This window comes from Panthera uncia (genome assembly GCF_023721935.1).
Source record: "Panthera uncia isolate 11264 chromosome B2 unlocalized genomic scaffold, Puncia_PCG_1.0 HiC_scaffold_24, whole genome shotgun sequence".
NCBI lineage: Eukaryota > Metazoa > Chordata > Mammalia > Carnivora > Felidae > Panthera > Panthera uncia.
The window spans coordinates 85101663-85117542 of record NW_026057580.1 but is presented as its reverse complement, the minus strand read 5'-3'; the positions used below and the strand labels follow the sequence as shown (position 1 = coordinate 85117542).

General features: G+C 37.5%; 1 protein-coding gene across 1 annotated transcript in view; it reads right to left on the bottom strand.

The window, feature by feature from the left end:
• Positions 1 to 15880, bottom strand: part of LAMA2 (laminin subunit alpha 2) — a 613971-nt gene that overhangs the window by 320164 nt on the left and 277927 nt on the right. Inside the window, exon 12 of the mRNA XM_049652971.1 lies at positions 14139 to 14312. Coding sequence (XP_049508928.1) covers positions 14139 to 14312 — 174 coding nt within the window. The remainder of the gene's footprint in view (positions 1 to 14138; positions 14313 to 15880) is intronic.

Below are 15880 nucleotides of genomic sequence, written 5' to 3'. Positions count from 1 at the left end.
ATGTAGTCACTTTATTATACTTTGTAGAGTTACTATTTCATTGTTAGTAGTCGGCTGATTGCATGATTCTATTTGGTGTTCGAATCATAAACTTTTAAATCTGCAGGAGACTTTCTAATTCATCTGGCCTGCTTTCACACCACGTTTCTCCAAATTCTAGGTTTCTTTAGGGGAAACCGCAGTTGAGGTCATAGGGATGTAGTTAATGTAGACAGAGTTCCTCACCCTCTCGTTCACTACAACCAGAACCAGTCCTCCCAGCAAAACCTTTGAAATTGGCATGATTCTTATATCCCACTGCAATCAGCACTGGCCTGTCACCCACCTGAACCATTTTTCTTATTTCTGCATGTTCTAATTCAGTTTTCGTTTGAAAAACAAGTTATGCTGTTAAGATATTATAACCCTCCCTCCCTCAACTTCACCAATGAGGAATTGAGGCCCAATGAGGGTCTTGCCTGTGTTTGTACTTATCTAATGGCTTAGCAGAGTTCAAATGGCAAAGCTGTTAACACATATTCAGGGAGAGCTGGAACCTCTTCTAGAATCTGAAAGTGTCCCTAACCCTCATGTTGTATCCTGGTCCTGCCAAGTGTCCTCATTCCAAATATTAATGGCAGTACATCTTAGATGTCCTATTAAAGAAGAAAACAGCTTCTAAGATTCACTTTTTCCTATGTGAATATGTATATTTGTGTGTATTGTGTGTGTGTTTCTGTTTGTAAAGAGATTGATAAATAGATTTGGATTTATGTATTTTGTGGTGGCTAAGATAGGGTTATTTTAGGGTTTCTTTACACAGGCTAAACTATTGAGTAAGAAAGTCAACCTCTGAATTCAGACTAAGGCATGCTACACGATTCTTTTGTTTTTAAGTGTTGGGAGTTTTAAGTCTCTGGAATCACCTACAAATGCTTAATTGAGCATCACTATTTTTTCAAAGGAATCATAAAGAGTGGTGTTCAAAATTTTATGGGTAAAGAATCACTTGAGGAAGTTATTAGAAATGCAGAGTTCAACACATTTCCCCCAGATCTTCTGACTGAGTGAATCCAGAACGGGGTCGGTAATCCACTTTCAATAAAGACCCCAGATGACTCTGATGCACAGGGGCCTGAATACCTTACTTGAGATACTGTTGTAGCCATAACTAGATTTTAGAAGAAGAGGTTCACCTAATGTTTTTTCTGAACCTATTAACCTGACCTCCGTTAAGTCAAAAGACTGCATTACGTGAGTCGGGCACATAGAATCAAACCCAGTCCCTCCCAAGTCTTACGGGATCAGCCTGGCACAGGGTTCATTCACTGAACTGCTTGTACTTTCCTTGGCCTAGACATCGTTCACCAAGCACAAAGTTCATGGATTTGGCATGACAGAAAATTGTTTCTTGTTTCAAACACTTATTCTACCCAGCATCCTCCAAATATCTGCTAGATCGTGAAATCCCTCTATTGCTTCCTGTGTAAAGTTTCAAAGGAATTTCTGATCACGAGCACAATCATGGCCGGATATTAACATAATCAAATTTTATCTCTATATTTGTTTTGAAAATAAAAGCCAAGGAAAGCATTTTGACTTTTATACAAAACCATCACATCTTAATTTAAAACTATTTCATATAAGAAGAACAATGCCCTACTTATTTCGTTTCCTGTGATGATGAGTAAAAATAAGCTTAAAGCAGTAAATGGCCTCAGGGACCTTCCACGGCCTACAAAGCTTTTAGCTTGTGGGCTATTTCCAGTGCTATTTCATCATAAAGGACTTATTTCTAGAACACCAAGGCTGATGATCACTTCATATCTAGCCCCAGATGACACTGGAGAAAAGGCATTTACTTGATGACCAGACCACCTCTTGACAAATTTGGACTAAAAGAGAAAGGTCCTAATAGTTACTATCTAAATCAAAATACACTAAAAATTAATGGGAACAGATTCTTTCTACCCTTTTCCCTTTCCTGCTCTCTTTCTTTCTTTCCTTATTTTTTTCCATCTCTCCTTTCTTCCTTTCTTCTTTACATTCTTCCTTCCTTCTCTTCCTTCCTATGTGTGTACAGCTCTTCTAAATTTTCAGTGGAATAATGTCTGACCTCAAATTAGGCCCAGCTGGAGTTAATAATAATAGTTAATACTGAGTGCTTATTATTTGTTGTAAGGCATTGTCTTGAATAACTCTGTGATGAGGGTATTACTATCTCCACTTTATACATGAGGAAACAATGGCACAGAAAAACTATGCTATGATCACACAGCTACTCTGTGAGAACTAAACTCAACACAATTCTCTTTCTTGTGTTAGTGCTGGGAACAAGCATTATTTCCAACCTAATTTAATGTAATTTAATAATTTAATTTAATTTAATTTAATTTAATTCTGTTCTATTCTCCTTTCTTTTCTTTTTTGTTTTAGAAGGAGAGAGAGAGCATGAGACTACATTCGTCAACAGCACTTCTGTCCTCCCTCCAAAAAAGAATCACATGATGATGATTGAGCTTCATGTGATAATGGGTTTCACATGTTTAGTTTAAACAACATATAATCTATCTTCTTTGTGCCACATTTTTTTTTTATTTCAGAGAGATAGTATGTGTGAGCAGCGGGGAGTGGCAGAGGGAAAGAGAGAATATTAATCAGGCTCCACACTCAGCAGAGGGCTCAACGTGGGGTTCAATCCCACAACCTGAGATCATGACCTGAGCTGAAATTAAGAGTGGGGCACTCAGCCAACTGAGCCACCCAGGTGCCCCTCCAAGCCCTATTTTTAAACTATTTTTCCAAACAAGCTCCAAGAAAACCTGGATCATGGACTGTGATCCATCTAAGCTGGCTTCCTTATAGACTAATTAGATGCTCTTTAATACTGGATTCAAGATTCTGGTCTCACTCTCACTCACTTTTGACAAAACCAAGGCTATGGCATCATAAACTCTGCCCAAATGCCTTCAGTGTAAAAACCACCTTGAAATCACCCAACCTTTTCCCTAAAACCAGTGAATATCCTCCCCAGAACTTTACCTTCTGTGACACTATTAACACAGTCAAGATGTTTGGTGTTCCTCTTATTGCAGTAACTTCATAAGCTTATTTTGCTTCGTCAACAGGTTTTTTAAGACTATATTTGGGAAGTTGGCAGCTGACATCTGTCTAATATTTATGAGGAATTAGAAGATTGTATTTTGTTATATATACAATAAAAACACTTTCTCCTTTAATTCTCTTCAAACCAAAATATCACTACAGCAGAATAAGAACATTGATATCAAGCTTCAGCAAGTACTTAAAGAATTTTTGATATCTCTTTAAAATAAAAAAGACCCCACAAGAATTAAAGTATTTACACTTGCATGATTCTTAAACCAGCAATCTTGGCAAAAGTTCTCCACAAATAAGAGTCCGAGTAATTCCCCCAGCCCACGTGAAATATAAGCTGTGGAATTTAATAGAATTTAATTAATTAATTAATTAAAGATACATGCTCATAAGTTAAAAAACATATATGCTTATGTGTATAAGTATCTTTCATATAAGAAAATATTCTTTTTATTCTGAAATTTTTACTCCAACAGGAGACCAACAAGAATAAGGAATTCAAACACTGAAAACAGCAAATAAAAACTGGGGCTGGGCAGGGGGGAGCAAAACCTGGTTATCTCAGAATGATGATATAGCCAGAAAGTAGTTCTTCTTCCTAATAAAGGAAACGTCAAATGGTAAATATTTCAGGTGTGAACACACAACATACAGGAGGTCCCATTTCTTTGGAAATAGCTGTAAATATATTCATCTGCGTAAAACAATCATCTGTGTCTAGTCATGCATGCTCTCTGCTCCCGTGGCTGTCACTGCTGTCGATCTGAAGTTGAAAGGTAATGGCCTCATGATTCAAGGAAACTGCTGAAGTGTGTACTCAGGCTTCAGTTGGAGAGATGGGTTCATTTATCATCATAATAAGCTATTACCATCGAGAGGTCACAACTCATTGAAGAGACAGTCAGTCTAATTGGCTCGATTCCGTTAGCTTTTGACGTGCCTCAAGGAGATAAGCACTCTTTTGCAGGTAATTTTCAATCACCCAACAAACTACTTGTTTAATAATTCATCACATTTCAGATTGGGGTCTTATCACATAGCCCCTTTTCCCATGTGACAAATGCTAGATTTCAACTACTTGGAATCTCAGACCCAGGGAATGGAAGAAGAACTTCCGGAAAAGTTAGGCAAGATAGCACCTGCTTCAACTCAACTACTACTGCAGGAAGTGACGAGAAAACCTCAGGAATAAATGTGTGAACTTTATGCTTCTCCAGTTGGCACTGCTGACAACAATAGGATTCCCCGAAACTATCTGGAAAGAGAAGAGTGCTATTCAAATCCTCGTGGTTAATTAAGCATGCCAACCAATTTTTAACTTATAGGATTGGGGCACTTAATACTTATTTAAGTGATCACATTAAAGCAGTAAATTTTACAATAAAGTCTAGAATCTGAAGCAATAGTTTGTAATAGAATAGATTAAAAGAAAGGCTGTTGTAGTTAAAATATCACATTTTACATCTTTGACAATACTCTGTTCACAGAGGGTATGGACAGTCTCTGGAGGCAAGCTCACCTCAATTCAAATGCTAGTTGCGACTCTAAATAGATAAGTAACCTTATAGTTATAAATATATATTCTTGTTCTCCACTATTTTTTGAACAAATGGTGGTATATACATATATACACACACACACATACAAACATACTATTCTGCTTCCAGGTTTAGTTACTGAAACATGTACTTTGGATCATTCCATAGTAGCATACAAGGAACTTCTTTCTTTATTTATTTAAAGTTTGATAGTGTTTCAGTCCATGTATGTATCCAAACTCATTTAATTAGCTCTCAGTGATAGACATTGTTGTGGTCATCACAAACATTTATGAATGAATGACTTTGCATTTCTCATGTTTATACATGCCAGTAGGGTAAATTTTCAGAAGATAAATATAGAAACAAATGTGCATTTGTAACTTTGGTCAAGATTTCTAAATTGGTTTTCTTGGATTGCATAAATGTATATTCCCACTACTAATATATAAGGATCTTTGTCTTTTTAAAGTCTCAGTAATCGGTACTGTCCATTTTGTTCTCTTTCCTAAGATAGATGACAAATGATTTCTCAATGTAGTTATCATATTGATTCAGGTTGAACATTGTTTTATATTTTTCCACCTTCATTGAGAAATAATTGGCATACGTCACTGTATAAGTTTAAGGCATACAGCAAGTATTTCCTTTTGTATAAACTGTTCATATCTATTGCCCATTTTTTTGTTGGACCATTGGCCTTTCTCATCAATTTCTATAACCTCTTTAGGTATTAGATTAGCCTTCCGTTTGCTACAAATTAAAACAATAAGAAGTGTGGGGTTTTAAAAAGAATTGATATTTTATTATTTGTATTATTTGTATTATTTGCTAGGGCTGCCATAAGAAAGTAAGACAAACTGAGTGTCTTCAACAACAGAAATTCATTATTCAGAGTTCTGGAGATTACTAGTCCTAAATAAAGGTGTTGGCAAGACTGGTTTCTTCTGAGGCTGTGGGAGAAGGATGTGTTTTAGTCCTCCTTCTCTGGTTTGTAGCTGGCTGTCCTCATTGTCCCACTGACATTCTCCCTGTCTCTACATTTTCCTTTTTTATAAGGACACCAGTTGTACTGAATTGGGATCTATCTACATGACCACCTTAATGACATTATAGCTGCAGGGTGTTGACTGTTTATTATGCTTATAAAATTTACTTGTCTAATTAGTTACTGATGGGTAGAAATTACAAATTCCTTTATATACTAGGCCTTCAGTGAAACAGGAGTGGTAAGATACTTATCAAGCTATTTTCCTGGAAAGACACGAAGCGATGATTGTTGATTGTTGGCTTTATTTTGGTACTTTCAAGATAAAGTGCAAATGCTCGGCAGGTTTCTCAAAAAGCTAGCTAACTGATCTTTTTTTCACATCTGCAAAGCTGCTGCTTAAGTCATGTAATCTACTTGCTTGCTAAAATGAACTCTCTCTGATTGTCCATTTTTATCTTTAATGTTATCTTGTCCCTTACCACCACCAGATGCTCTGTCAGATGGCAATAAATAGGGGTCAAAGTGTTCCGCAACAAACATCTTTAATTGATATAAAGACTATCTCTGATACATATAAATTCCTACAGTGTACAACTATAGAAATTCATGAAGAAACTGACATTTAGTGAACAGCTTCTGCGTGCTAAGGGTGTTTTAGAGGGCTTTGCACAATTCTAAGGCTGGAACTCTCATTTTGCAGATAATGGAAGACTCAACTAAATTATGGGATATGTCCAAGATCATAAAACTAGTAAGGTAGATATCCAGAATTTGAATCAGATCTGTGAAAGGCATAGGGATGAAAACGCTAAGAATAACTGACCATGACTTCTCCTTACTTAATTAATCCCTTTCAATCGATTCTCATGAAAACGAAGAAAGAAAATAACGTGTGAGTTTGTTAGTCCACAATCAAGATGTCAGCAGGACTGGTCTCTTCTAAGGGCTGTGAAGGAAGAATCTGTTCCAGACTTCTCTCTTGGCTTAGAGATGGCCACCTTCTCTCTTTGTCTTTAGGCCATCTTCCCCTTACACATATCCGTCTCCCATCCTTCCCTGCAGACTTTCCCTTTCCACTATTAACAAAAAAAAAAAAAAAAAAAAAAAAAAAAGACGAAAAAACCCCAGTATATAAAGAACACTCTAGCTATGATAGGTTCCAAAATGGTATAACACTGACCTACTAAAGAATCCCGGGAATCTGTCCCACAAGAGCTAGGGCTAGTGTACCAGAATCAACAATCAATCACTTCCCTATGGTTCTCCACTGAGCTGCACATAAAACACGATATAAAGTTTTATTTAAGAAGATATAGAAAAAAATGTAGCTTTACATTAAGATTTGATTGAAATTCTCTAATTGATGATTTTGCCTTTCTTTGGTTTTGGGATGAGGGATAGGGGTTGAAGAAGGAAAAACTTTTACGTTCTTCGTATGGCATAGACTTCCTTTGCATCGTTTCAAAAAAATTGTGTACAAAGAATACTTGAAATTCTATTTTAAGTCTGTGTGTTTTGTTATTCATTCAGTAACCACTGTGGTAAGCCCCAGGGCTAAAGAGATGACTAGCCGGAGGTCCTGTGTTAGGTGCAATCAGTGGAGAAAACATTATTTTATACTGTTTTGGATACTCTTAATTTCTTTTTGTAGGGACAAACGTCCGGCATCATATTCGTTTCACCAGAAAAACTTTCTACATTTTTCCTAGTGTAATTTGTTGGTGAAAAAGTAGCTCAGCCTTTATTTCTCTGAAAAACTCTTGGTTTGCTCTCCTTTTTCACGGATATTTTGGCCTGCTAAAGAATTCTGGACTGCTTTTTTGTATGTTGTTGTTTCTTTCCTCCCCAATACTTTAAAATATTCGTGTACTGTATTCTGGTTTGCATCCTATCTGACAAGAATCTTCTATCTTTCTTATCTCTGTTCTTCTGTACATGATGTGCCTTTTTCCCCCCTCCGGCTGCTTTTATGATTTTCTCTTTGTCTCTCTCATTTTCTTTTTTTAAATAATTCAATTCAGATATGCCTTGGAATGATCTTCTTGTCGTTTTTGCGACTGTTTTCATTGACTGATTTTCTTCCTGGTTATGGTTCATATGCCCCTGCTTGTTTACATGCCTGGTAATTTTTGATTTGATGCCAGGCATGCTGATTTTATAGTGTTGGGTGTTGGATTTTGTTGTAATTAAGTAGTATTGGACTTTGTTCCGGCATGCAGCTAATTTAGTTGGAGCAAGTTGGTTTCTTTTAAGGTTTGCTTTTAATATTTGTTAGGGTGAATTTAGAGTAGCCTGTAGTGTAGGACTAATTTAACCCCTCTACTAAGATAATACTCTGTGAGTACTTTACCTGATGTCCTCTCCATTATAAAGATGTTTCATTTTAGGTGGTGGGAAAATGAACTATTACCAGCTCTGTGTTGGCTCCAGGAATTGTTTCACTTGCTACTTTTTGGTAACTATCCTAAAGTTAACTGAGATTGATATTACTGCTAAGTAAACTCCTTAATTTTTGTCATCAAATTGCTGTAAAACTAAATGCTCTCCTATTTAGTGTATGTTTAGTTGCTCAATTGGAAACAGTGATCTTTGTTCTCATTGTACTTCATTATAAGGTGCTACAAACAGAATGATGCATATGAATATTAAAATTCTCCTTTAATAATTTGCAATGCTAAAATTAGTGCTTTATACATTTAATTTAAAAAATATCAAGATACTCTTATGATAAGGTTAGGGAAGATTGGGAGATATGCATGTTTGACCTTGTAGGTGGGATAATTTTGCATAGTAGACTTTACTATAGCTATAGGCAACAAGTGAGTGCTCGGCTTTTTTGTTTGTTTTTAATAAATATATTTCTTCATGTACCCCTAACAATTCATTTGATTAGTTCTAGGCAGTAAATCTTCCTGGTACTACTCTATTACCAAATCATTCTCTTTTTTTTTTTTTTTTTGTAATTTTTTTAACATTTATTTATTATTGAGAGACAGAGAGAGACAGAGCATGAGCACGGGAGGGAGGGAGGGAGAGAGAGAGAGAGAGAGAGAGAGACAGACAGACAGACAGACACAGAATCTGAAGCAGGCTCCAGGCTCTGAGCTGTCAGCACAGAGCCTGATGTGGGGCTGGAACTCGCAAACAGTGAGATCACGACCTGAGCCGAAGTTGGACGCTTAACCAACTGAGTGACCCAGGCGCCCCATCAAATCATTCTTAATGAGATCTGATTCATGGAATAAAAATTCAATCACCGTTGATTTTTCCTATTTACTTTTATGGTCATGCCATGCTCCCACATACACAATACCTTCTTTTTTTTTTAATTTGTTTTTTACATTTATTCATTTTTGAGAGACAGAGAGAGACAGAGCACAAGCAGGAGAGGGGCAGAGAGAAAGGGAGACACAGAATGAGAAGCAGGCTCCAGGCTCTGAGCTGTCAGCACAGAGCCCGACGCGGGGCTCGAACTCACAAGCTGTGAGATCATGACCTGAGCCGAAGTCGGACGCCTAACCGACTGAGCCACCCAGGTGCCCCACAATACCTTAATTGAGAGGAGATTGGATTATGTTTATTAGTTTTTAATTTTTTTTAACCATGTTTGAAATAATTTTTCAATGCTGACATAAATCCTAAGTCAAGAGTCATGATTTCACTCATATGTGGAATTTAAGAAACAAAACAAATGATCATAGGGGAAAAAAAAGCCAGGCAAACCAAGAAACAGACTGTCAACTATAGAGAACTGATGGGTCCCAGAGGGGAGGTGGATGGGGCGATGGGTTAAATAGGTGATGGGGATTAAGGAGTGCACTTGTGATGAGCCCTGGGTGTGGTATAGAACTATTGAATCACTATATTGTACACCTGAAACTAATATTACACTGTATGTTAACTAATTGGAATTTAAATACTTTAAAAAACCCAGATAAATAAATAAATAAGTAAACAAATAAATAATAGCTCCATCCTTTTATTTGGAAAAAAAAACAACAGCCTGCTGTTGTTGTTATTAAGTATGTAGCATTAATCACCAAGTATTAGTTGAGCTCCTTTTATGTGACAAGAAGGACCCTACCCTGTAAATCTCAAACATCAGTCTCCTTCAAATCCAGAGGTTCAATTTGAGATCTGAGAGATGGAACTGAAAGTCAAGCAAGCACAACAAGGAAGTACCAGAGATTTCTTTTAGAAGCCAGATGCTATTTTGTCAGCAGACTTATAATGTGCATCTTAAGCTTGCCTATAGGTACTGTTGGCAACTAGAGGAAACAATTTAAAAGCTTCTTTCTCTGAGCTAGAAACAGAAAACGACAACGTCATGTTGTAGAAAACAAGCATTGTTCTGTGAAGAACAAATCACATAAGATTAATTTAATAATGCTCAGAGACAGAATCGTAAACCTGAATGGTAATGCGGGAAGAGTAGACAGGCCAAGCCAGATTCTCAGGGAACTTTACAGATGCAGAGACGATTGCTTTTGGAAGTCGCACTATTTCAGACCACTAGGGGAACCTTAAGTAAATGACTATTTCAGTGTTCCAATAGCACTTAGTTTACTAAAGCAGTAAATTATTCCAACTCTGAAATACCCAAACTGTTTCTGAATAGCTGTAGCCTGTAGCAAACCAGCAGGATTCTGCCCTCTAGATCTTTCCATTCCTGCCTAGTCCCATGCGTAAACCAGTGCCCTACAACCAAGCATTAACATTTGCCAAGCATTTTGAAAATGAAATGCTGCCTCATACAACCCTCTGGGTGGCTGACTTAATCCTCCTTGACTCTCTAAAATGAGGAGTGAGGGGGAACCAACGCTTGATTGTGCCAATTGTGCTAGATATTCACTCACATGTGAGAAAAAACATTTTCAAGATTGCTATTGAAGAATTAACTCATAAGGGAGATGGTGAAAATATTTAAATGGAACGGGCAGTATAAAAATGTGCTAAGATTTTCCAGGCCTCATGACTACCCCCCCCCCCCCCCCACACACACACACATATTCAGTTATGTGTGCCTCATGACTCCAAAGAGGGTCTGCAGTCAATAAAAATTTGTCTTAGGATAAAAAATACTCCTTTGCTCGACTGGCTAGCGTTCTTGAGTTTTATCACAATCACGTGGGCCTCTCAGTCAGCAAAGTGTATCCCATGTGAGAGCAGTTTTATTATTTGGAGTCAGGTGCCTGAAGAAAAAAAAAAGGAAGAATGGCATGTGGCATCTTCGTTATAACAGAATAAGCATAGCACATCTCCCTTCTGTTAGAAGTAGCCTTCTAACCAAGCGCTTTGGAATATGTTTGAAAATTGGTTACACAAATATTTAACAAAGCTAATAGCATCTCATAAATATTTTTTTTTACTTTGGAATTAACACTAAAAAAGAGGAGGTGGGATGATATACCCACAGCCTCCTGGTCATGGGTGTAAATGAAATTCAGTATCTAAGCAGATGCACTGGTTTCCTGATAGACTATTTCTGTCAGATTCTGGCAATGGCTCTGATCTGAACAGCAATTACTGGTAAAGAATTTAGCCTCAACTATTTAGAGAAGTGGCTTTATTGAATTTATAAACAAGGCCCTACAATTTTCCATTTCCTTAGCAAGATACTAAATCAACCAAGCTAAGCATGTCACCATGACTATAATTTACGTGACGTGACGTGGCAGTTAAGATGTACGGTGGTAATTTGTGACAGCTTGCAGTATTATTGTAGTATCAAAGATTTATATGGTTCAGTTATTAAGGCAAATTGTTTCATTCATACGGAGATATCTGACAGTAAACCACCAAGGGCTTCCACATTGCATTAAAAAATGTCTTCCGTATTCAAACAATTTGCACACCCTGTTACCATTATTTTGTTCACTGAGTGGAAATTGAAGCAGAGGCAAGCACAGTGGGTACCCCCCCCCCCGGCTGAGTGTTTATTTTATTTTTTTTAATATGAGATTTATTGTCAAATTGGTTTCCATACAACACCCAGTGCTCATTCCAACAGGTGCCCTCCTCAATCCCCATCACCCACCCTCCCCTCACTCCCACCCCCCCCATCAACCCTCAGTTTATTCTGTCTTTAAGAGTCTCTTATGGTTAGTGAAATAAGTCATACAGAGAAAGACAGATACCATATGTTTTCACTCTTATGTGGATCCTGAGAAACTTGACAGAAGACCATGGGGGAGGGGAAGGGAGGAAAAAGTTAGAGAGGGAGGGAAGCACAGTGTTTTGAAGTGAAAATGATCTGTGGAGGAATATGAAGGGCTTCGTTGTGGGTGGTTATAAGGAACAGTTCAGCCAGGATAAAGGAAGTTATCTTTGGGCACCAACATCTAGGAACAGGATGTCCAAATTCTATGCTCTGGTGTTATTTAATATCCCATTAGCTTCCATGCTTATGTCAGTTTGATTTTCAGCCAACAGAAAGAAAATGCATATGACCCAAGAAAAAATATGGAAAATGTGGTTAAGAATATTCTATGATAAGCTATTAAATAAGTTTCACTATTGTAAGAAAAATAAGACCTTTGAAACTCATCCAATTTTGACCCAAGGCTCTTCTCTGAACTCCTCAGAGCAGAAAAAATTTGGACGTTTATCTATGTTTTATTTATTTATTTATTTATTTATTTATTTATTGGCAATTTTAAGCTGTGGATATTCAAGACTTATGTGCTATTTTATTCTTGTTGGGAATACAGGAGGTTCCAAAATAGAACAAGATGGAATGACTTTTTGTTGTAAAAGACCTTGCAAATATAAGTTTAACTGGATTTTTTATTATAGCTGTAGAATTTTATGCAATATACACTGTCTATTTTAAAGTACATATTCATTGAAAAATGGGTTTTATTCATTAACACATTTTTCATAATAGCATTTAGAAGTCTGCTCAAAATAAGAAACTGGCCACTATCTGGGGCATCTGGATGCCTTAGTGGGTTAAGCATCTGACTTCGGCGCAGGTCATCATCTCGTAGTTTATGTTCCAGCTCTACATCAGGCTCTGTGCTGACAGCTCAGAGCCTGGAGCCTGCTTCAGATTCTGTATCTCCGTCTCTCTTTGCCCCTCCCCTGCTTGCACTCTGACTCTCTCTCTCAAAAATAAATAAGCACTTAAAAAAAAAAAAGAGTGGCACCTGGGTGGCTTGGTCGGTTAAGTGTCCGACTTTGGCTCAGGTCATGATCTGGCATTGAGTTCAAGCCCCGCATTGGGCTCTGTGCTGACAGCTCAGAGCCTGGAGCCTGCTTTGGATTCTGTGTCTCCCTCTCTCTTTGCCCCTTCCCCACTCACACTGTCTCTGTCTCCCTCTCTCAAAAATAAACATTAAAAACCTTAAAAAAAAAAAAAGAAAGAAATTGGCCACTAGTTAATTTTTTTTAATTAGCTAAAACCACCAACCAGTTTGTGTTCACTAACATGTGAACTACTAAGTTTTTCTTCCTCAATAAGTCATATGCCATGCAAGAGAACCACTAACAGTAAATATATTTTGTTTGTTTAATCAAAGAAAATTTCTTCCAAAGTAACACAACAATCCTATAGGTGAAAACATACAGGCTTACACAGCATCGGTTTGCTAAGGGATTTTTCTGTGACTGCTGCAGTTTCTGATATGATTAGTGATGTAACCATCAGCCCATAAGGTATTAACTTTCACAGAATTACTGTACCAAATTGGTTTCCAACAAATTATTAGGCAAAATAAAATAAAATGGTAAAAGCTAAGGCACCTATCTAGATAGAGTTAATCTACAACAGAACAACAACAACAACAACAACAAAAAAAAACACCTGCATTTCCAAGACTGCTACATTTGTTTATCTGTGTATGTTTTTATATGTGTGTGGTGGGCTTTAAAACAAATGGGCTTTCAACCTGGCACTTCTTTTAGGGTAGTTTTCTCTCTGAGCTCCAGGAAATATGTTGTTTACATAGACTTCATGGCAAGCATTAAGTTAGTTATGTAATACATTTCATTTCCAATTAACATTCATGCAAGATAGAAGAATTAGCTCTCTTGAATATCAGTTTTGAAATAAAATAGACACAGATGACGAAAACTCCAGTAAGCATCCCACCATAGGCAACTCTAGAAAAATAGCTATTTCAAGTAAATGCAACACAGTTTCTTTCAATATTTATAGTTGGTTTTGCAAAATCATCTGAGAGGCTTTGCAAAAATATCCTAGAGTCTTCATTAGTTTAGTCATTCATTCAAAAAGTTCGCATAAAAATGAGTTGGAAACTGCCAAAAAAACGAGTACAGAACACCAACTATGTAAAGTTGTGACCTACAGATGCCATAGCCCGTTAACTCTTGGTATACATACTTCTCCCATGGATCCTGGGAGAAATACCCAACTAAAACTGATCTCGTTGCTTCTGGCAACACAACACACCATCAATTTGTTTTGACTTTTCTTAAAAAAAATACTTAATGAAACTCGTCATTGATCAGCTAAAGCAAAGTGGCAGGAAGCCAGCACTGTCTGGACTTACTTTGTTTCCCAGATACAGAGCTGGTGCACTCCAGTAGTACCTCTGTGGCAGGGAACGCTGGGCTTCCACACTGCTGATGCTGATCTGCTGAGCTGGCTCTGAGTCATCCTGCCGGGGAGCCACTCGAATGTGGCCAGAGAGGTCCGTTAGGTACCAGCCGCTCATGTCTTGTATCTTCAAGAAAACACACAATCATTGTTATTTAGGAAAAACAAAAGCAAAAGTCATATCCTTTTCTTTCTCTTCCATATTCCGTATAGTGTCAATTTTTTGGAAATAAAAAAAAACCCTAAAACTATAAAAGTTTAGAAAAATATAAGAGTTGTGGAAAATATGAAATTTATCATATGTACTCATTATAGGTTCTCATTATTTTCTTGATGGTTCTAGGAGTTTGAATAGTAATACGGAATAATCTAGTTTTATTGATCCAATGCTTTAAAACATTTTTTTAAATGTTTTACTTGACATTTGAGAGAGAGAGAGCACGAGCAGGGGAGGGGCAGAGAGGCAAAGACAGAATCTGAAGCAGGCTCCAGGGTCTGAGCTGTCAGCACGGAGCTTGACGCGGGGCTTAAACCCACAAGCAGTGAGATCATGACCTGAGCTGAAGTCAGATGCTCAACCAACTGAGCCACTAAGGTGCCCCGATCCAATGCTTTTAAGAAGTTATGATTCCAAATACTTCTTTCTTAAAAAATAGAAATTCATTCAAAGTTACACGATGATTATAATGTTATACAAATTATCAGACAATTGGATTCTCAATTTCATATTTTCCATTTCGCTAATAATTTCCTGTTGCTTATGGAAAATAATATTTCAAAAGGTATTACATATATTTGTAAAGCAGAGGAAGAAAAGAAATACAATATGCAAGTGCATGAAAGGTAGCTTTTCATTTAGTATTTCCAACCTTCCCCTTAATTAAATTTCAATTTTGAGGCTTGAGAACATTTGAATCCACCAGCCTGTTGCTATGGCCACAGCTCAAAATACTATACCTAGTCCTTCCCATGGGGTCAGAGTACTACAGAAACTCATAGCCTAGATCCTTGTCCCAGAAAAGGAAGGAGCCTTAAAGGAAAAATCGGAAACACACGCGGTGATTTGCTTTTGCATCTTTAGACTCTGGCCAGGAGTGGGTATACAGCTACAATTCTAATTTAGACTGTCCTACCTAGCTGGGACAAAACACAAGATACTGAGCTCTGTGGCTACCAGGGGCCTACTTAGATGTGTATGAGTGGCTTGGTGTTGTGGGTGATGGGGAGCAGAATAGTGATGGTGATAATATGTGCATGAAGTATTTTTAATTTTTTTTCATGTAGAGGTCATTTGATTCTCCCAAACCCATGCAGTTGCTGGAACTGCCATGGTCCAAAGAGAAAGACCAAATAAAAACATACTGGCTAGTTAGATCTTCAGATAGAGGCTACTTACTTCCTTCTCTCCCCCTTTCCAACAGCATCCTTCAGGCATTCTAGGACAGACCAGTGAGATTCAGAGGAAGTTCTTACCAGAAAGCTGACTGAAATGGAAATGTCAGTGGACCTAGATGCTGAACACCAAGGCTGAGTGCTACTTCTGCTCTTCCGCTAATCAAGAAACTTTGATATGTTAAGGGAGCAGTCTAGAGGGTGGAGTGAAACTCTACAAACAGAGGAGGAAGTGGGCTAGAGATGTCTATTTGCTGTTGGTTCTGTGCAATCTGCTCTGGAGGCAATATATTTGATGGTGTA